This window comes from Staurois parvus, unplaced genomic scaffold, assembly GCF_062004578.1.
Source record: "Staurois parvus isolate SC_StPar_1 unplaced genomic scaffold, SC_StPar_1.0 ptg000897l, whole genome shotgun sequence".
NCBI classification, from domain to species: Eukaryota; Metazoa; Chordata; class Amphibia; order Anura; family Ranidae; genus Staurois; species Staurois parvus.
This window is the reverse complement of record NW_028318693.1, coordinates 1,088,948-1,111,567: the sequence shown is the minus strand read 5'-3', so window position 1 is coordinate 1,111,567 and position 22,620 is coordinate 1,088,948. Positions and strand designations below refer to the sequence as shown.

The following is a 22,620-nucleotide window of genomic DNA, read 5'->3' as shown; positions in this document are numbered from 1 at the left end:
TTCCTTCAAGAGACGCACTTTCGTCAGGACTCTATTCCCAAGCTTTTTAATTTGCACTTTCCCATAGTCCACCATGCCACTAACCCTCTGGCCAAGTCGAAAGGGGTAGCTATTTTACTCGCTAGACATCTTCCTTTTACTATGTCAGACTCCCTTGCTGATCCTGAAGGCAGGTACTTATTCATAAAGGGTTCATTCGCCAATAGACCCGTCACATTTGCTAATGTGTACGCCCCTAATACCAAGCAGGTCTCTTTCACGCGCTCAATAACTGACACCCTAGCTGCTTTCCATTCGGGTGTTCTGATCTTAGGGGGCGATTTGAATGTCCCACTAAATCCTCTGCTAGACTCCTCCTCCGGAAGTTCCTTTTTACCGTTTAAGGCCCTCAAACAAATAAACATACAATTACAACACTTACAACTGCACGACTCCTGGAGAACTCTCTACCCCACGGTGAAAGACTACACATTTTATTCCGCACCACATAATAAGTACTCCAGGATAGACTATCTTTTTCTGTCGCAATCAGATCTCCCGCTACTCCATGCCGCTTCTATTGAAACAATGGTTCTTTCCGACCACCATCCCATTACCATGACTTTACGGTTCCCAGATACCTACACACGCTCGAAATATTGGCGCCTAGACGCCTCCCTTCTTGCAGACTCTGCAATCGAACAAGAGATCCGCACCAATCTGGTTGAATACTTTTCCTTCAATTGCTCCCCTGATACCTCCCCACTCACGCAGTGGGAGGCTCATAAGTGTGTCATTCGGGGCGTCCTCATAGCAGCTGCGTCGAAGCGTAAAAGAGATAGACAAGAGCGTTTGAGACGCCTCACAGATAAGATCCATTCATTAGAGAGGGCACATAAGCGTTCTCTGGCTGCGTCGACCCTATCCGAACTTACGTGTACACGTTCACAGCTTCTTACAGAATTGGGGAAGGTGGTTAAGAAACGGTTCATTCTCTCTCAAAAACTATACTATGAATTTGCTAACAAGAGCGGAAAGTTCCTTGCCAGAGCTCTCCGCGAGAAACGATCCAGTATGACGGTCCATAAAATTAGAGGTCCCGATGGCACCATGGCCACATCTAATCCTGATATTGCTGCCCATTTTGAACACTTTTATAGATCCTTATACAACCTTCCTCCTGAACGCCCACCTCCGCACACTGACGAATCCAGGGCCTCTTTGATTTCTGAATTTCTCCAGCTCCACGGTCCGTCGGCTCTCTCGGAAGACCTGGCCAACTCTCTGGAAGCGGATCTGACCCTGAATGAGCTGCAGTGTGCTTTGAAGCAGACAAAACCTGGTAAGAGTCCGGGTCCCGACGGCTTCTCCGCAGCCTATTATAAATCCTTCTTGGATATCTTAGGTACCCCCTTTCTTTTGGCGTTTAATACTTTCTCCAAATCCCCCCTACCTCAACATCGTCTTTTGGAGGCCCACATAACGGTTATCCCCAAGGGTGATAAAGATAACACGCAGGTATCCAACTACAGACCCATCTCCCTGCTGAACGTGGACGTTAAGTTATTTGCGAAGATCCTGGCTAATAGACTTCTCCCCCTGCTTCCCTCCTTGATCAATTTGGATCAGGTTGGATTCATACCGGGAAGGGAAGCAAGGGACAATACCATTAAGGCCCTTAACCTTCACCATTGGATGTGCAAATCTAACACTTCTGGTTTTTTCCTTTCCCTGGATGCAGAGAAGGCCTTTGATAGAATTGCATGGGACTATTTGCAAGCGTCTCTGGTGTCCCTGGGTTTGGGGGAGAAGATGCTCAACTTCATCATGACCCTGTACACAGGCCCCACCGCTCGAGTCAGGGTCAATGGACATCTGTCAAACTCTTTTTCCTTAGGAAACGGAACACGTCAGGGTTGCCCCCTTTCCCCACTCTTGTTTGTCCTATCCCTTGAGCCCCTATTACGCAAAATCCGCTCGAACTCCGACATCAAAGGGGTCAGGGTATTGGACAGGGAATACAAGCTCGCTGCTTACGCGGACGACATCCTTCTCTTCCTTGCTGATCCGCACACCACTTTGCCTAATTTGCTAAAAGATTTTGCCCTCTTTCGATTCTTGTCTAACTTTAAAATCAACTTCTCCAAATCTTTCACCCTTAACATATCCCTGCCCCCAGAATTCGTCTCTTTCTGTGAATTTCGTTTCCCGTTTCATTGGGAAAAGGATTCCCTTTCATATCTCGGTGTACAACTTACCCGCAACCTCGATGACCTCTATGCAAAAAACTTCCTTCCCGCTCTCCGTTCTCTCCAAGAGGACCTCCATAAATGGCATCGTCCTTGTTTCTCTTGGTTTGGAAGGGCAGCAATAATCAAAATGAACATACTCCCACGCCTCCTCTATCTTTTTCAAACGCTGCCAATCCACGTACCTGTTGCTTTTTTTACATCTTGTAAAACAATCTGCTCACAATTCCTATGGAACCATAAGCGTCCGCGTATTGCTTTTTCCCAACTGACTCTCCCTAAACTTAGAGGTGGGATTGGGCTCCCTGATCTTCACCGGTACTACTGGGCATGCCACCTTACACGCATAGTGGACTGGCATGTTCATTCTACCTCTAAAGATTGGGTCCGCCTAGAAAATGCCTTCTCACCCTCACCCCTGGCATCGATTCCATGGTTCCTGCCAAAGCATACACCTCAAGAGCTCCTCACCCACCCTTTAGTGGGGCCCAGTTTAAATATTCTCCGCCTGAACTGTAAAACGGCATCTATCTCTGAGTCACCGAACTCCTTAACCTCCATTCGTCTCAATCCTGACTTCCCCCCAGGCATGCACAAGTCATTCCTATCTGAGCATTGGCCTCATGACCAGATTTTGGTTAAACACTTTATCCGCGATGGCAAAGTAAAATCATTCCGCGAACTGCTTGATAGCATAGATAGCCGAGATTTTCCTTTCTGGGCCTATCTGCAGATAAGACACTTCTTGCTCTCACACAAACTGTTCCATAACTGGACTCGTCCCCTCACTCCTTTTGAATCCCTATGCTCTAGAGCTGAACCGCGCAAACATTTGATCTCGGAGATTTACCCTCTCCTTGTTGAGAGTAGGGATTATGATTCTTTACCCGCCTGCCGTGCTTGGAACAGAGACCTGGGAAACAGCTTGGCGGACGCCGATTGGGACCTAATATTCATGCATACTCATAAATGCTCCCTCAATGTTTCGACTCAGGAAAACGGTTATAAACTGGCTTCAAGATGGTACCGAACCCCGTCGAGAATCTCTCGTTTCAACCCTTCCGTCCCCAACAGCTGTTGGAGATGTGGAACTTCGGATGGGTCCTTTCTCCACATTTGGTGGTCTTGTTCCAGTATCCAACCATTTTGGCAGGAAGTCCACAGGCTTGTAGTGTCTGTGACCACCTTGTCCCTAGCTTTCTCTCCTGAGCAGTTTCTTCTCCATCACTCCTCCCTGCCCAGGGGACAATATCTCAAATATTTAGCCATGCATATGGTCAACGCAGCCAGACTCTGTCTTCCCACTCTTTGGGGCTCCACCCGCCCTCCCTCCATACGCGATTGGCTGCTCCGTGTGGGTAAAATTGCGGAAATGGAAGAACTGATTGCGACTGCACTCGATTCCCCCACTAAATTCTCCCATACTTGGGCCTGCTGGACTCACTTTAAAACCACTCCTACGTACCGGTCCTTTATGGACCATCCAACCAACACGCCTGATTGAATACTAACCTCCATTGTATGTTACTCCACACTTTAGCTCATTCGGTAGGCGACTTCCTCACCTTCAGGGCTTTATCCCCACCTACCTGCTCCGGTTAATAGACTTATGCTCGAATCCACCCATAGAAAACCCTTGGTGTTGACGACAATACGAACCCAGTTCGCCCCCCCCCCCCCCCTTCTCCCTCCCCCCCCCCTTTTTTTTTTTTTTTTCTCTTCTATCTCTCTCTTTTCTTGTTCTCCTTTTCTTTCGTCTTATCTTCCTGTTACACGCCCAGTCAACCACTGGGTTCCTCTTTAGAGAACTTTAGGCATGCCATTGTCATACTTATCCTATTTACATCAGCGACCCTCACGACGATCTAAGCTTACTTACAGGCACCTTCACTCTAGTAAAACAACTAGCTTCGTCCTTAACGGTTGTGCTGCATCTACACTGCCTCCTTCTGCGGCGCTCCAATGAGAATTACATACTAAGGAGGTCCAACACGATAACATTCCCATGCACACTACTATACTGCCTGAGTATTTCAGACTTCCCCGTCGTGGACTGGCACAACCATGTTTCATATGCGGTTCTTTGTAAGAATATTCCTACTATTTCCCGGTATGCACTGCCTAATGTTGTATATGACTATCATTCGCATTTCTTTTGTATTATTATGCACTTTCTCAATAAACGTTTTTTTTTGGTAAAAAAAAAAAAAGAGAGTTCAAGAGGATGGGAGGGGCTCTGGAAAAGTCCTGTAGATAAGCAGGGGAGGAAGCCAGAGAGCAGAGGTCTTGAGAGGGGCAGAAATGATGGTTCAGGTAACATTTGGAGACAAGATTGATGATGTAGCTCTGGGCAGAGTTGTAAATGGCTTTGTGTGTTATTGTTAGAGGTGATTGTAGCTGTATTAGTGCATTTGTGACAGAAACAATTGAGTCCTGTCCGTCTTACTTTTTTTATTTGCACTAACATACAATTTTGAGGACAAGCTTTCGGGGAATGTCCCCTTCTTCAAGGTCCTGAGCAGTACTGTACAAATCACAAAGTTTCAGAAGAATGTTATAAGAGATGAAGAAAAAAAAAGAGAGGCTAGAGATAAGATACAGCCAAAGCAAGGGGGGAGGGGGTACTACACTCACACAGAGGGAGTCAAGCTAGCTAATAGTCATAAAGCTGTTGGATAATGGTTGAGGAATCCCAGGTCCAAATTCAGGCCGTTATCTCTTGTGTCAAATAGAATTATCATTCTTAGTTCAAAATTTTTTATTTCCTGAATGGATTTGACATTTCCTTTAAGAACTAAAATATTGAGGTCTCTCATTGTGTGGTCCAGTTGTGCAAAATGGTGTCCTACAGGTGTGCAGAGGTTACCTTCTTTATGTTCCTTGATGGTATGTCTGTGCAAATTCATCCTTGTTTGCAACTTCTGTCCTGTTTCGCCAACATAAGATCCTTTGCTGCATTTTCTGCACTGGATAAGGTACACAACATGACTGGAGGTGCAGCTGTCTCAGCCAGAAATATTGAAGATCATTTTTGAGTGTCTGACACTTTTTGATGGATGATTTGGTTGCACAGTTTGCAGCGTTTCTTATTGCAGGGTTTGCTTCCATTATTTGTGACATCATCATCAGAAGGAAGTTTCCTACTGAATAGTTTATTTCTGAGGTTGTGTGTTGCCTGAAAGCCAGTATTGGGGGGTTGTCTGAAGGCCAGTATTGGGGGGTTGTCTGAAGGCCAGTATTGGGGGGTTGTCTGAAGGCCAGTATTGGGGGTTGTCTGAAGGCCAGTATTGGGGGGTTGTCTGAAGGCCAGTATTGGGGGGGTTGTATGAAAGCCAGTATTGCTGGTTGCTGGAATATTTCTTTCAGAGTTCCATCCTCTGTTATGATGGGTTGTAAATCTTTGATTATTTTTCTTATCCCCTCTAGTGCCGGGTTGTATGTAGTTACTAGAGGTACACGGTTGTTTGTTTTTCTCTTTGTACTGAAGTAGATTTTCCCTTCGGGTTCTCAAGGCTGTGTTTATGCCGGTGTTGATAGTTTTGTCCTTGTAACCTTTCTTATGGAAGGAGTCCGCTAGTGTCCCGAGATGTTTATCTCTGTCTCTTGGGTCAGAACATATTCGGTGGTATCTAATGGCCTGACTGTGTATGATGGCACGTTTCGTGTGTTGGAGGTGGAAGCTGGAACTGTGGAGGTAGTTGTATCTGTCAGTTGGTTTCCTGTATATTGAGGTGTGAAGCGTATCATCCCTGATGTATACTGTGGTGTCTAGGAAGTTGATGTGTGTGTTTGAGTATTCCATTTTTAGTTTGATTGATGGATGAAAAGTGTTGATCAATGAGTAACATTGTTTTAGGTTTTCTTCACCTTCTGTCCATATGATGAAAATATCATCAATATAGCAATAGTATCTGTATGGTTTTTGTTCCATGCTGTTCAGGAATTTTTCCTCCAGGTCAGCCATAAATAAATTGGCATATTGGGGTGCCATTTTACTTCCCATCGCAGTGCCCAAACATTGAAGATAGATGTCTTTATTGAAGGCAAAGTAGTTGTGTGTGAGTATGAATTCAATAAGCTGTGTAACATCCTCAGCAGTGTATTTGTGGTTTGGTGAGGATGATAAGGATCTGCAGAACAAGAAAACACTTTGTGAACTAGAAACATTGATACAGAGATCTCCAGATACATTTATTTGGGTCTCCCCGTAAGACAAACATTACTAACTGATAAAGGAACCGCCCACATCTGCGATTGGCTAAGATTTCAAATCGCTGTCATCACATTCTGCCCACCGGAATTGAGTAGATCGTTCCAGAAAAATATTCAGCCCTCTTATACCGCCAAATCTGACCTGAGAACTGATCAGATGAGACATTTATCCGAGAAGTATTATCATCGCTTTCATCCCAAGTAGATGTATTGATGAGTCTGGAGATGGATTTCCATATTTACCGAATCATGTAAAACATTGTGAATACAAGTATTGTAGATTTCATGATCACATCTGTATACGATCATGTCACTGACCGATATTTATGTGTCCATCCTTCAGATATGTAGCAGTTACAGATCCCCCTCCCCCCCCCCATATCACATCCAGAATATTCATAAAAACAAATGTGAAATGACTGGTAGAAATAAGGAGACTGCCAGAGAAATACGGACAATGTATCCAGAGAGAACATATGACATGTCTGAGGAACCAAATCGGTTTCCTCCTCCAAATCAGTCACTAAAAATCATCCAAATATTTACAAGGGTCCAAATAAATGAAATTCTCTGCAGAGGAATGAATGGCTGTGACCCCGCCCCTTTCCATCAGTCTCCCTTCAGGTCCGCTGGGAATTATAACCAGGAACGTGGGTTATCGGTATAAATGTTTGTGTTGTTTATTTCCAAGTCATATTTATCAATATTAAATTGCTGCTAACAATAGTAACTGGTGATGATGGTTTGTGTTCTGAAATGTGAAAGATGAATGTTTCTGTGTAATCTCCGAGGAAGAAATAGAAAACCATTGAGAAGAATGAAGAGATTTCTCTCCTGGAGATGGATTTCTATTGTCATTAAAGGGATCTGGAGACTTCCGGTTCCGGCGCTGATGCTGTGAGGAGGTGAGACCCGCGGCTCCCGGGATCCCCGCATATAAAGCCGGCATTCTGCGCAGGGGACTCCTGTCAGCTGCTTCAGGAGCTCCCCACTGGCCCCCCCGCACGATCCTCGGTACCTTCGGCATGGAGCGATTCCTCCTACCGAATCCACAGGGCTCAGGTCACACCACGAGGGGAGAGGGATGCGGCTCTCCCCCTCCTGCAGCCAAGATGGCCGCCGCCCATAGCATATCAATGGACACAGGCACAGAGGCTGCAATAAACGCTGGTGCAGATGTACACACCCTCCCTGCACACAGTAATAATGTTATACCAGCCCTGACCTCTACTCCTGGCACCTGTAGTCCCACAGACATGTATGACCAGATTGCACAAGCAGTTGCTGCCATTCTACTGCCCACAATCACACAAGCCGTGGATCATGCAGTGGCCACAGGCATTGAACAGATCAGAAAAGACATAGGTGATCATAGCAAACGTTTAACTGAAGTGGAACAGCGTCTGTCAGATTTGGAGGACGATGCTCACTCGCTGCGCTCAGGTGCACTTCAAACCAATCGTACGCACCAATCCATCCTGGACAAGCTGGATGATTTAGAAAATCGCTCACGCAGAAATAATCTGCGCATAGTGGGCCTTCCAGAATCATTTTCAACCGGGGTGCTTCCAGAATTATGCTCCACACGTATACCCTCAGCTCTAGGTCTAACCACTTTGTGTCAGGTCGAGAGAGCTCATCACCTGGGGCCGCCTTCCAATGACCGCCGTACACCGCGATCCGTGATAGTCAAGTATCTCAACTACGCTGATCAAGTGGCTATTCTTAATTCTTTCCGCAATTCTCGATCCCTACAAGTAGACGGTCACAAATTACTCCTTTTTGCCGACTACTCGCAAGAAGTATCCCGCAAACGTAAGGCCTTTCAGGAAATATGTGCCACGCTCCACCAAAGGGGCTACAAATTCACCCTGGCTTATCCGGCTACTCTCCGCTTTACTACACCTTCGGGTGATACAAAGTCTTTCATCCACCCTGAAGAAGCCGCTCAATATCTGCAAGATTCTTTGATGGCTACGGATGATGTGCCGTCTCCTCACCCTCGCAACTCGGGCCCTAGGGATCAGCGAAGCCCTCGCAAAGATCCACCGAAACGCCCACGTACTAACTTTGCTCCCTCTAAATCTCGCCAATCCTGAGCTGGCGCACTCTCTCAGGCGCTATACGGTTTACCACACGAATTGGATCACCTGCCTTGTTTAACTGAATTTAAGTTTCTCGTGCCTTTAGCTATTATCTTCAGTTCACAGATAGCTATACCAGTAGTTAGAAAGCAATAATTTAGTTGGTCTTGTGGTACTTTCCTCTCATTTTGCTTGATAGCATATACATATACTGACTGTGTCATCCCTTCTCTGTGCCTTGCCTCGACCACAGTTCCGCTCTGGTCATTCGATTTGTTGAGCCTCTTCTCCCTTTGGCGATGCCATTTAGGCAAGGGGGTCATGCTCCCCTGCCCTCTCAACAACTCCAATGAGTCACTGCTGCAGATCACTACTCTGCTATTTCCCGGACACGCTGGTCGCAGTACAGGGACAGCATGCAGATTTATGTGAAGTCCAATACACTGTTATGGTTTTTTGTTTGTTTTGCTCTTCTGATAGGCCCCAGTTGGGCCACCATGTTCCACTCTCTCTCGCCCTTCTTCTGCTCTCCTTCCTTACATTTTTCTGGAGAATCACCCCTTCCTTGGGAGTCGACCATACTTCATCAGAGATTGGGCGGTAATGGGCGGATAGCTGGCTCCACCCTTCAAAACTGTAAGTCCATTACCTTTGTATTCACCTCATATCATGTGACCTAATGATTCGTATTTATTCTTGGAATGTCAAGGGCTTAAGATCACCTCATAAACGAATGGCTATTCTCCGTCATCTTCGCCGACTTAGAGCAGATGTAGCATTACTCCAAGAAACACATTTAGGCCAATCTGACTTTGTTCGTATGAAGAAACTTTGGGTAGGACACGTTATAGGTTCTCCCTCACTCAATAATAAAGCGGGTGTGCTCATTCTGATTCACAAAAAGCTCGCACCTGACATAATCTCGGTAAACACTGATGAGGCAGGCAGATTCCTAGCGGTACACCTCAAAGTAGGTTCTCAATCTTTGGTCCTCACCAATATTTATGCTCCAAACTCACCGTCAAAACAGTTTTTTCAAGACCTGTCCTCAAAGCTGTCCGCCTACATACATCTACCTTTAGTGGTCGGAGGGGACTTCAACTCACTTATGAATGCCTATGAAGATAAGTCAAAATCACTAGAACACAATCACCGCCCACTTGCGGAGTCCCAATCCACACCCACACTACTGTCTACATTTGCGGAAGCAATGCAACTAACAGACATTTGGCGTTTAGCCCACCCAGATGGGAAGGAATTCACCTTCTTTTCTCCGGTACACCATTCGCTTTCCCGAATAGACTATTTTTTTTGCAATTCTATTGCTTTGCAATACGCATCTTCCTCAGATATACATGACATAGTTATTTCGGACCATTCTCCCATATCCATAACCCTCAACTATCTCCACAACACACAATCTCACAAGACGTGGCGCTTTCCTTCTTTCTTAGCAAATAACCAGGAGGTGTTACGTCAACTCCAAGATACTTGGGCAGACTTCCAGATCACCAATGCAGCTCACTTATCCAATCCTAACCTATTTTGGGACGCAGGAAAGGCGGTTTTACGTGGTAAAATCATCGCCTTTACATCTGCATATAAGAAAAAGGTCGCTCTAAAATACACAGAAGCTAGTAACCGACTCCGACAGACGCAAAAAAATTTGGCTGACTCCAACACACATGAACACAGGAAAGCTTGGCTAGAGGCAAAACACCAATTTGAAACATGGGCAACAGCACAAGAATCCATGCACCAATCACATCTCGACTTACAGTATCATAAATTTGGCAACAAGCCGGGCAGACTCCTGGCTCGCTTGTGCCGTAAACCGTTTACTCCTACACAATTTACCTCCCTCAAAGACTCTCAGGGTATATTGAAACACTCCCCTGAAGAAATTGTTTCCATATTGGAAAGTTTCTACACTAAACTATATGGCCCCGACCCTATTGACCAATCAAAGGCTTTGTCTTTTCTAGACGGCATTGCTCTTCCTCAAATCGATCTCGCAGCACTTCAATCTCTTAATGCTCCTATATCTCAATCCGATATTCAATCCGCTATAAAAACTCTAGCTAATGGTAAAGCCCCTGGCCCAGACGGGTACACTTCTGAGTTCTATAAACTCATGGCTACAACCCTTTCTCCTACCCTGCAATCAGTTTACTGCTCTATACAAGAAGGGGGTGCCTATCTTCCGTCTGCATTTCAGGCACATATAAAATTGATAGCAAAGAAAGACAAAGATCCGTCTGACCCAGGTTCCTATAGGCCGATCTCCCTTCTAAATTTAGATGCCAAAATTCTATCGAAAATTATCGCAAATCGTTTGGCTGTTGTTTTACCTTCCATCATTCATCCCTCCCAAGCGGGCTTCATACAAGGACGCTCTGCTGCCTCAAACATCCGCAAAGTACTAGCAGTGTTAAATCATGCTAAAATCAATCCTCACCTAGATCTAGCGATAATCTCTCTTGATGCTGAAAAGGCCTTCGATAATGTTAACTTTCAGTGGCTGCAGATGGTCTTACATAGATTTGGCTTCTCAGGCCCTTTCACTCATGTAGTCCAAGCTATGTACTCAGCTCCTACAGCGCAGGTGGTTGCTGCAGGACACCTATCTACCCCTATTAAACTGCATAAAGGAACAAGACAAGGGTGCCCCTTATCCCCCTTGCTCTTCAATTTGGCCCTAGAACCCTTAGCCCGCTTCCTTCTGTTCCACTCACAGCTGCACGGAGTCCAAATAGCTCAACAAGATCTACGTTTAGCCTTGTTTGCCGATGACATCTTAATTTTCACTGCCGACCCAACTCACGATTTGCCTTATATACAGGATATTTTCACAGCCTTCAGGCACTGTTCGGGTCTTCGTATTAACTTCACGAAAAGCGAAGTCCTTCCCTTATTCCATGCACGCACTCCCTCATGGGCTCATAATCCTCATTTCAAAATTGCTCCTCATCATATTACATATTTAGGAATCAAAATTGGAAAAATGGCCTCTTCCCTCTACTCGCTCAATTTTTCACCAACAATTCAAAAAATTATAGGCGAACTAGAGGTATGGAAAGAGTTACCATTGTCACTTGTAGGGAGAGCCCACCTCTTCAAGATGGTGAGCTTCCCAAAATTGTTATACCCTCTTCAGACCATCCCTCTACTACTTAAGCATACGGACATTCTTAGACTAAACAAAGCGCTCTCTACTTTTATTTGGAAAGGACGTCGGTCACGCATTGCCCTGCATAAGCTATATCTGCCTAGATGTGAGGGGGGAATTGGTCTTCCAAATATCAGAGTATATAATCTCTCCTGCATCTTACGGGTGTGTATAGATTGGCTGACCAAATCCTCCAACTATTCTAATCTGCTAATAGAATCTGCCATGGCCCATCCTTTCGATCTTGCAGCCCTTTTACATTCCAACCCTAACTCACTCCCTCCACACTTAAAATATAATCCACTCATCCGTGATACCCTTATCACATGGAGGGAGATCAGACGTAAATTAGGCGTATCCCCATGGGTTTCCCGTTTCCTCCCCATACATCATAATCCTGCTTTTTCTGTCCCTCAACAACACGCAGCTTATGATCTATGGTTGGAAAGGGACCTCAAACTAGTTAGCCAATTATACGATACGGCCTCTGGCTTTCCTTTATCTTTTTCTCAGATTTCAACTTCTTTCAATCTACCGCCTCATCATTTTCTGTATGTTTTGCAAGTTTGTAATTATGTGAACAAAATAACATTGGATAAATCCAGTCGCTTCCGTTCCTCGTTCATAGATATCTTAGTTAGAAATCGGAAATACAAGATATCCCATATTTATGGACCATTAAACCTACACTATGTACAACCTCTAGAGGCCTCCACTCCTACTTCTCCTTGGATCAGAGACTTTGACAATACACTCTCAATGGATCAAATCCTCACTGGTTTCAACAATACCTGTGCCTTCAACTCCAATGAGTTCTGGCGGGAGCAACAATTAAAGTTAATTCACCATGCCTATATGCCATGCCTATATGTCCGTGGGAATCCCTCGGTCTCTACTTGCCCTTTGTGTGGGCACTATAAACCTTCGCTAAAACACAGATTTTGGGATTGCCAACTAATATCTACTTTTTGGTCCCAACTACTCAGCTATATCGCCTTCATCACTTCTCTACAACTACCAAGGGACCCTTTACCTCTTCTCTTCGGCAACTTGGAATCAGTCTTCACAGGGGCTCATCCACTTCAGCTTGCCATTCTCCGAGCTACAAAACCGTGGCTGTCCTCTTGCCTGATGGTCGCGAGGAGAGCCATATTGAAAAAGTGGGTCTCCAACAGTCCTCCTAATATCTCGGATGTCAAGTCAGCTCTTAATGCACTTCTTCGTCTGGACCAGCTTAACTTCCTCACCTCATCCCTCCAACACAGTGAGGATCAATATAATCGAAAATGGAGACTCTATGTTCAAAAATCCTTTCCAACCACAGAGCTTCAGTCTTTCCTTCATGGCTCTTCTGTGATGCCCCAATCTGGAAACATGATCCAGTAAACCCGGACTTATTGTTTTGATTTATGAGGATTTAAGGTGTGCATGACTATATCTAAAACATTTATTATACTCGTTTGTTGCTGCTCTCACACCGCTTCTAGGCACCCAAGCCACATTTCATTTCATCTACTTCCTTTACCATTTTCTTTATATTTCATCTTCATCGCATAATCTTTTATAACTTCTCCCCCCACCCTTAATCAGCGAGGACTCACAACACGTATATCACTTTTTGTTACAGGGAGTCGCCTCTAGCTCTATTTTTTTTTCTCTCAAACCACAGCGCTTAGCTCATTACCAAATATTCTTAACGACTTCTTGGGAGGGGATCCTCTGGCCCGTTCCAACATCATTTTCCCACCTCTTTCTTTTTTTTTTTCTCCATCTTTTTCTCCATCTTTTCTCCATACTAGCTTCCTTCTCAACTTCTTTCTCCTTCTGAATAGATCTACCTATCTCCCTGATCCTTCTTCTTTGATTATCTCCTCTACATACGCTTTTTTTTTTCTACTTCAACATTCATGTCTTACGCTTGACAACTGACATACTCTAAGCACCCCAGTTCTCATTCAAAGTTCAGTGGTATGTCCTAACCTCCTTATCTTTGGATACATATCATAGCTTACCATTACACATTCCCTACACTCTATACTGACTTACAATGCCTCCCATCTTTTGTCTCATTTGCCTTCAGAGTTTCTGTTCAGAGGTTCTAACTGCTGACATATCGTGAATCTTTCTGCTCAGTTTTCTATGCAAAATTTTGTATTGCTCATATTGGTCAATCTAGCAGTACTGTAAAAAAAAAAAAAGGTTACTTTGTTGCCAAGAAGCATCTTTGGAGTGTTTCATCCGTTGAGTTTATGTAAATTGAAAAATTCAAATAAAGCTTTGTTTAAAAAAAAAAAAAAAAAGGGATCTGAAAAGGGCGGAACGTGGAGAAAGCTTCCAAATGAATCCAATTGTATTGTGTGTAAAGAATGGGTGTGACTCCGCCTCTTCCCAGGAAGGTTCCCATCAGGTCCGCTCAGGCTGTATAAAAGGAAGGCGGGCTCAGCCCAGACCTCAGTCGGTGTTTGCAGCAGAGAAGAATCGTCATGTCTGGTCGCGGTAAAGGAGGGAAGGGTCTGGGGAAAGGCGGCGCCAAGCGCCACAGGAAGGTGCTCCGGGACAACATCCAGGGCATCACCAAACCCGCCATCCGACGTTTGGCCCGCAGAGGGGGAGTCAAGCGCATCTCCGGCCTCATCTATGAGGAGACCCGCGGAGTGCTGAAAGTCTTCCTGGAGAATGTCATCCGCGATGCCGTCACCTACACCGAGCACGCCAAGAGGAAGACCGTCACCGCCATGGATGTCGTCTATGCTCTCAAACGGCAGGGACGCACTCTCTACGGATTCGGAGGATAAATCCTCATAACCCCCCCCCCCCCCTTCATCGTCACAAAGGCCCTTCTCAGGGCCGCCCACCTTCTCATACAAAGGGCTATCGATTGATCATCTCCAGGGTTCTATCTGCTCCTCCTGGGGGAGAAGGATTGCCGCTCATTCCAGTAATGGGAGATGATGTAACTATCCGTTAATCATTCTATAGAACAGGATGACGTCATGTATAGATATTTTTTGGCAATTCCACTAATGAATCTGTCCAATCACCTGATTGCATAGTGTGATCAGTAATCGGGATGGATCTGGTTCGGAATGCCGGATTTTTCATTCTAAGGTCTGAGTGACATAAACATGTCGATGATCGCAATGCGCTTATAACTATTGTGGCCGATCTGAGCCTCGAATAATAAAAAGGGCTAATGGATGTTTTACAAAGAAACCGATCTGATCCTTCGGATATGTAATATTTCCTCTTTCGATTCATTGTACATATTTATCTGGCAGTGTCCTGATTATCTATTTCTACCTGACTTTTCACATTTCGTATTAATATTCTGGATGTGATATGAGAGGGGGGAAATCTGTAATGGCTACATATCTGAAGAAGGGATACATACATATCGGTCAGTGACATTATCGTATACAGATCTGATGAATCGTACAATACTTTATTCCCATCAAATAGAAAGGTAGAGATTAGAGATGAGCGAATCGAAGTATCCGAAGTGGAATTCGAGTCGAATATCTGAAAAATTTCGATTCGTGCCGAATCCGAAAAATAGCCTAATTCGGACGCGCGAATCGAAATTTTTCAGAAAATGGCGGCTGACGTGCGGCGACGGAGCGGGGATGTCTGGGAAGGCGCGCAGACAAGGCGCGCTGACCCATAATGCATGCCTCAACTACATGTGATCGCATCAGCCTATCAGCAGCCAGCCAGCCAGCACTGTGTAATGGTCGAGCTATAAATAGCGGCCATTTTGGAATTCTTCATTTGCCTGCAGTTATTGAACAGAGGCAGACCGCTCTGTACTAGGGACAGGGACAGAGTTAGGGCCACAGAAACGATAATTGGGGACAGAGAAAAGTTACTTAGGGACAGAGAACCATTACTCAGGGACACAGACTTGTTAATGAGGGCCACAGAATCGTTATTTAGGGACAAAGAAACGCTAGTTAGGGCCACAGAATTCATAATCAGGGACAGACAGAATTGTTACTCAGTGCCAGAGAATTGTTACTTAGGGCCACAGAAACGTTATTAGGGCCACAGAATTGTTACTCAGGGACAGACAGAATTGTTACTGAGTGCCAGAGAATTGTTACTCAGGGACAGACAGAATTGTTACTGAGTGCCAGAGAATTGTTACTTAGGGCCACAGAAACTTTACTTAGGGCCACAGAATTGTTACTCGCACAGACACAGAATTGTTACTCGCACAGACACAGAATTGTTACTGAAGGCCACAGAACTGTTACTTAGGGCCACAGAATTGTTACTCGCACAGACACAGAATTGTTACTCGCACAGACACAGAACTGTTACTGAGGGCCACAGAACTGTTACTTAGGGACAAAGAAACGCTAGTTAGGGCCACAGAATTCATACTCAGGGACAGACAGAATTGTTACGGAGTGCCAGAGAATTGTTACTCAGGGACAGACAGAATTGTTACGGAGTGCCAGAGAATTGTTACTCAGGGACAGACAGAATTGTTACTGAGTGCCAGAGAATTGTTACTTAGGGCCACAGAAACTTTAATTAGGGCCACAGAATTGTTACTCAGGGACAGACAGAATTGTTACTGAGTGCCAGAGAATTGTTACTCAGGGACAGACAGAATTGTTACCGAGTGCCAGAGAATTGTTACTCAGGGACAGACAGAATTGTTAATGAGTGCCAGAGAATTGTTACTTAGGGCCACAGAAACTTTAATTAGGGCCACAGAATTTTTACTCAGGGACAGACAGAATTGTTACTGAGTGCCAGAGAATTGTTACTCAGGGACAGACAGAATTGTTACCGAGTGCCAGAGAATTGTTACTCAGGGACAGACAGAATTGTTACTGAGTGCCAGAGAATTGTTACTTAGGGCCACAGAAACTTTAATTAGGGCCACAGAATTTTTACTCAGGGACAGACAGAATTGTTACTGAGTGCCAGAGAATTGTTACTCAGGGACAGACAGAATTGTTACCGAGTGCCAGAGAATTGTTACTCAGGGACAGACAGAATTGTTACTGAGTGCCAGAGAATTGTTAGTTAGGGCCACAGAAACTTTAATTAGGGCCACAGAATTTTTACTCAGGGACAGACAGAATTGTTACTGAGTGCCAGAGAATTTTTACTCAGGGACAGACAGAATTGTTACCGAGTGCCAGATAATTGTTACTCAGGGCCCCAGAAACTTTACTTAGGGCCACAGAATTTTTACTCAGGGACAGACAGAATTGTTACTGAGTGCCAGAGAATTGTTACTCAGGGACAGACAGAATTGTTACTGAGTGCCAGAGAATTGTTACTTAGGGCCACAGAAACTTTACTTAGGGCCACAGAATTGTTTCTCGCACAGACACAGAATTGTTACTCGCACAGACACAGAATTGTTACTGAGGGCCACAGAACTGTTACTTGGGGCCACAGAAACGTTAATCAGGGACACAGAATTGTTACTGAGTGCCAGAGAATTGTTACTTAGGGCCACAGAAACTTTACTTAGGGCCACAGAATTGTTTCTCGCACAGACACAGAATTGTTTCTCGCACAGACACAGAATTGTTACTCAGGGACACAGAATCGTTTAATTAAAGAGTATGTCAGACAACATGCAGAGGAGTGGCAGAGGAGGCAATGTTTTAGGAGCGAGCAGACGTGGCAGCAGAGGAAGGGGTCGAGGCAGCACTATTCGCAGCCAGAGGCCAGTGCTCCCGGTGTCATCCAGCGGTCGTGTCTCCACCGACAACCCTGCCGTCGTCGATTGGTTGGCTCGGTCGTCTTCCTCTTCCCAGGTCACCTCTGACACCTACAGCCAACGGTCGGTGGGTACGTCAGACACAACCGTTAGTTGGCATGGCCCGGGACCAAGCCCACTGAAATCACGTGTCCTCTACCTGCCCCTGTCCTTTGGTGTTCCCTCACCAAGCGAAGTATCGCATGCTGTGGGCTCAGCCCCACTGTACAGTGAGGAAGAGCTAACAGAGGGCGGTCAGGAACGGGGGGAGACATCCGCCTTTTCAGCAGCCAGGCGAAGAAGTAGTGGCGAGGAGAGTGGCTCGGTAGCCGGTCTAGAGACAGGTCTGTCTCCTGACCCAGACGCAGCCGAGGGGGCTAGTAGTGAGGCGGAGACCCTACTTGATGATGAGGAGGTTGATCGCACTTGGCAGCCTCGTCGTCATCAGGCAATTTCTTCCGCATCATCAGGAGAAGAGGGTGGCAGCTTGGCAGCGAGCAAAACAGTCGGTGGGTTGCCCAGGAGACAGCAGCAGGGTCGCAGCAGTGTCAGTGGAGCCAAACGGCCACGGAGTAGAGCACCAGCTCCACTGCAGCCTACCACCACGGCCAGTAGTGGTGCCGGTGTGCACGGAGGAATCAGCAGTCAGCCAGTGAGGAGTATCGGGGGCAAAGTTTCCTACTCGGCGGTGTGGAAATTTTTCGTCAAGCCGCCCGAGGAAGTAAACGTAGCCGTATGTCGACTATGTGGCCAGAAAGTCAAGCGTGGCCAGGGGGCCCATGTTGGGACTACAGCGTTGCGGCAGCATATGCAGCGTCGCCATTTGGTGGCCTGGGAAAACCGTGATAAAGATACGGCGGTTCTGCCCGCCCCAGCCCCCGCTCCATCACCCGCTCCGTTACTTGCTCCGTCACCCGACGTCAATCGCCCTCCATCAGCCAGTCAAGGCTCCAACACCTCTGCTGAGGGGAGTTGTCGCTCGTTGGCATCTTCCGCTCGTTCAGATGCTCCTTCTCCTGCTACTCCTCTTCACGGATTCCGTCAGCAGTCTTTCTTGGAATCCGTTTCCAAGAGACAACAGTTTGCGAGCACGCACCCGACGGTGCAAAAGCTGAACGTCCTCCTGTCCAAGTTGCTGGTGCTGCAGTCCCTCCCTTTCCAAGTGGTGGACTCAGCACCTTTCAGAGAAATGATGGCTTGTGCCGCGCCGCGGTGGAGAGTGCCAAGCCGTCATTTCTTCGCCAAAAAGGCAGTGCCAGCCCTGCATTCACATGTAGAAGACATGGTGGGCCAGTCTTTGAGCATGTCGGTCTCTGCCAAAGTGCACGGCAGCGCCGACGTGTGGAGCTGTAACTATGGTCAGGGACAGTACATGTCATTTACGGCCCACTGGGTGAACGTGGTGCCGTCACAGCCGCACCAGCAACTTGGACAGGTCACGCCGCTTTTGCCTCCACGTTTGCACGTCCTTGGTCCAGCAAAGATGTCCGCCTCTACCACCTCTTCTTCCGCCGTGTCCTCAGCCGCCACCCCCGTGCCAAGTCCCATTACCCGACCGGCATATCACATGTGCAGGGCGCAACGGTGTCACGCTGTTCTGCACCTGGTATGCCTTGGCGAACGTAGTCACACAGGGGAGGAACTTCTGAGTGTAATGAACAGAGAAATCGACAGATGGCTGTCTCCGCGCAAACTGAAAATCGGAACCATGTTGACCGACAACGGAAAGAACATGGTGTCTGCTCTGCGTCAAGGAAGGTTGTGCCATGCGCCATGCATGGCTCACGTGTTCAATCTGGTTGTCAAGCGGTTCTTAAAATCCACCATCCCACTGCAAGACAGCCTTAAAATGTCACGTAAACTTTGCATGCATTTCAGCCATTCCTACACCGCAAAGCACACCCTCCTTGAGCTGCAGCGGCAGAACGGAATTCCACAGCATCGCCTGATCTGCGACGTTGCAACAAGGTGGAATTCAACCCTACACATGTTAGACCGCCTTTACGAACAGCGAAAGGCCATCACCGATTTCCTGATGTTACAAGCGGATAAAGGTACTCCCCTGTGTAACTTAGATGTCAGCCATTGGCAGCTCATGCGTGACACCTGCCGCTTGCTCAGGCCCTTTGAGGAGGCCACGCTATTCGTGAGTCGGCAGGACTATGGGATGAACGACGTCATTCCTCTGTTGCACGTCCTTGAACAAATGCTGTTAACAATGGCTGGTCAGGGTGCGGTAGACGTGGCGCACAGATCTCAACGCCACATGACCCCTGTGGGGGCAGGACAGGAAGAAGAGGAGGAGGTAGAGGAGGACATTTGTGCTCAGGAATTATTGAGTGAAATGGGTGGTTTTTCCACTCAGCGGACAGGAGTGGAGGAGCAGGAGCATCTGGTAGAGGAGGAGGAGGAGGAGGAGACAGAGGACCCAGACGCACCGTGGCAGTATGCTGTGGAGATGGAGGCAGGGAGTCCCTCGCATTCCTTGGCACAAATGGCCCATAGCATGCTCGGTTGCTTGCGTAGCGACAGCCGAATAATAACCATCAGACAGAGGGATGACTTTTGGCTGTCCACCTTGTTGGACCCTCGCTACCGTTCCAAAATGGTGGCCTTTTTCACACCTGCTGAGAGGGAGGCCAAAATAACGTACTATAAAAACCACCTATGTAGTCAGTTGGTCTCTGCCTTTGTGCGCCAACGTCCATCCTCAGACACTGTGGGCCCTGTGCGCTCGCGTTCCGCTGCCATGGCAGCAGGGGAGGGGTGGGGTGGTAGGAGCAGTGGCAGCTCCACCAGCAGCAGCTGCCTCAGTCTGCAGTCGATGATGAGTAGCTTTCTTCACCAGCGCAGTGAGGAAACTACTAACCAGCCGCAGCAGCAGCATCAGGTGGACCTGGAGCAGGACCTCAAACAACAGGCTTGGGCCTACTTGGACAGCACCCTGCCAACCGAGGTAGACAATCCCCTTGACTACTGGGCAACGAAACTTGACCTTTGGCCCCAACTAGCTGAATTTGCCCTTGAAAGGCTGTCATGCCCAGCCAGTAGCGTGGCATCGGAGCGCGTGTTTAGTGCGGCAGGAGGTATTGTAACTCCGCGGAGGACACGACTGTCCACCCAAAGTGTGGAGAGACTCACGTTTGTGAAAATGAATCAGGCGTGGATTAGTCTGGATTTCAAACCACCAGTTCCTGACACAACTGACTAAATCCGCCATGAATCATGCCTCAAACATGTGCCACTTTGAAGTCTCCTCACACACTGCTGGTGTGTAGAATTTTTTGACATAGGGTGCTGGCAGATTATGGGCCTCCTATAGCTGCTGCCAGGCCCCTAATCTGCCATAGGCCCCTATATACCGCCTCCTCATGCTGCTGCCAGGTCCAGAGTCTGTCATGGGTCCCTGTACGGCCTCCCATTGCTGCTGTCTCCATCGCCACACTCTGCCATGTGCCACTTTCAGGTCTCCTCACACTGCTGGTGTGTTGATTTTTTTGACATAGGGTGCTGGCAGATTATGGGCCTCCTATAGCTGCTGCCAGGCCCCTAATCTGCCATAGGCCCCTATATACCGCCTCCTCATGCTGCTGCCAGGTCCAGAGTCTCTCATGCCATGTGCCACTTTCAGGTCTCCTCACACTGCTGGTGTGTAGAATTTTTTTGACATAGGGTGCTGGCAGATTAAGGGCCTCCCATAGCTGCTGCCAGGCCCCTAATCTGCCATAGGCCCCTATATACCGCCTCCTCATGCTGCTGCCAGGTCCAGAGTCTGTCATGGGTCCCTGTACGGCCTCCCATTGCTGCTGTCTCCATCGCCACACTCTGCCATGTGCCACTTTCAGGTCTCCTCACACACTGCTGGTGTGTAGAATTTTTTGACATAGGGTGCTGGCAGATTAAGGGCCTCCCATAGCTGCTGCCAGGCCCCTAATCTGCCATGGGCCCCTATATACCGCCTCCTCATGCTGCTGCCAGGTCCAGAGTCTGTCATGGGTCCCTGTACGGCCTCCCATTGCTGCTGTCTCCATCGCCACACTCTGCCATGTGCCACTTTCAGGTCTCCTCACACACTGCTGGTGTGTAGAATCTTTTGACATAGGGTGCTGGCAGATTATGGGCCTCCTATAGCTGCTGCCAGGCCCCTAATCTGCCATAGGCCCCTATATACCGCTTCCTCATGCTGCTGCCAGGTCCAGAGTCTCTCATGCCATGTGCCACTTTCAGGTCTCCTCACACTGCTGGTGTGTAGAATTTTTTGACATAGGGTGCTGGCAGATTATGGGCCTCCCATAGCTGCTGCCAGGCCCCTAATCTGCCATAGGCCCCTATATACCGCCTCCTCATGCTGCTGCCAGGTCCAGAGTCTGTCATGGGTCCCTGTACGGCCTCCCATTGCTGCTGTCTCCATCGCCACACTCTGCCATGTGCCACTTTCAGGTCTCCTCACACACTGCTGGTGTGTAGAATTTTTTGACATAGGGTGCTGGCAGATTAAGGGCCTCCCATAGCTGCTGCCAGGCCCCTAATCTGCCATGGGCCCCTATATACCGCCTCCTCATGCTGCTGCCAGGTCCAGAGTCTGTCATGGGTCCCTGTACGGCCTCCCATTGCTGCTGTCTCCATCGCCACACTCTGCCATGTGCCACTTTCAGGTCTCCTCACACTGCTGGTGTGTTGAATTTTTTGACATAGGGTGCTGGCAGATTATGGGCCTCCTATAGCTGCTGCCAGGCCCCTAATCTGCCATAGGCCCCTATATACCGCTTCCTCATGCTGCTGCCAGGTCCAGAGTCTCTCATGCCATGTGCCACTTTCAGGTCTCCTCACACTGCTGGTGTGTAGAATTTTTTTGACATAGGGTGCTGGCAGATTAAGGGCCTCCCATAGCTGCTGCCAGGCCCCTAATCTGCCATGGGCCCCTATATACCGCCTCCTCATGCTGCTGCCAGGTCCAGAGTCTGTCATGGGTCCCTGTACGGCCTCCCATTGCTGCTGTCTCCATCGCCACACTCTGCCATGTGCCACTTTCAGGTCTCCTCACACACTGCTGGTGTGTAGAATTTTTTGACATAGGGTGCTGGCAGATTATGGGCCTCCCATTGCTGCTGCCAGGCCCCTAATCTGCCATAGGCCCCTATATACCGCTTCCTCATGCTGCTGCCAGGTCCAGAGTCTCTCATGCCATGTGCCACTTTCAGG

The 22,620-nt window shown here is 47.5% G+C and overlaps 1 protein-coding gene across 1 annotated transcript; it reads left to right on the top strand.

Annotated features, from left to right (window-relative positions):
* Window positions 1-14,176: 14,176 nt before the first annotated feature.
* LOC149442286 (histone H4) lies at window positions 14,177-14,488 on the top strand. Its single transcript, XM_089656284.1, has one exon. The coding sequence runs from the start codon at window positions 14,177-14,179 to the stop codon at window positions 14,486-14,488; it is 312 nt and encodes a 103-aa protein (XP_089512410.1).
* Window positions 14,489-22,620: the final 8,132 nt, after the last annotated feature.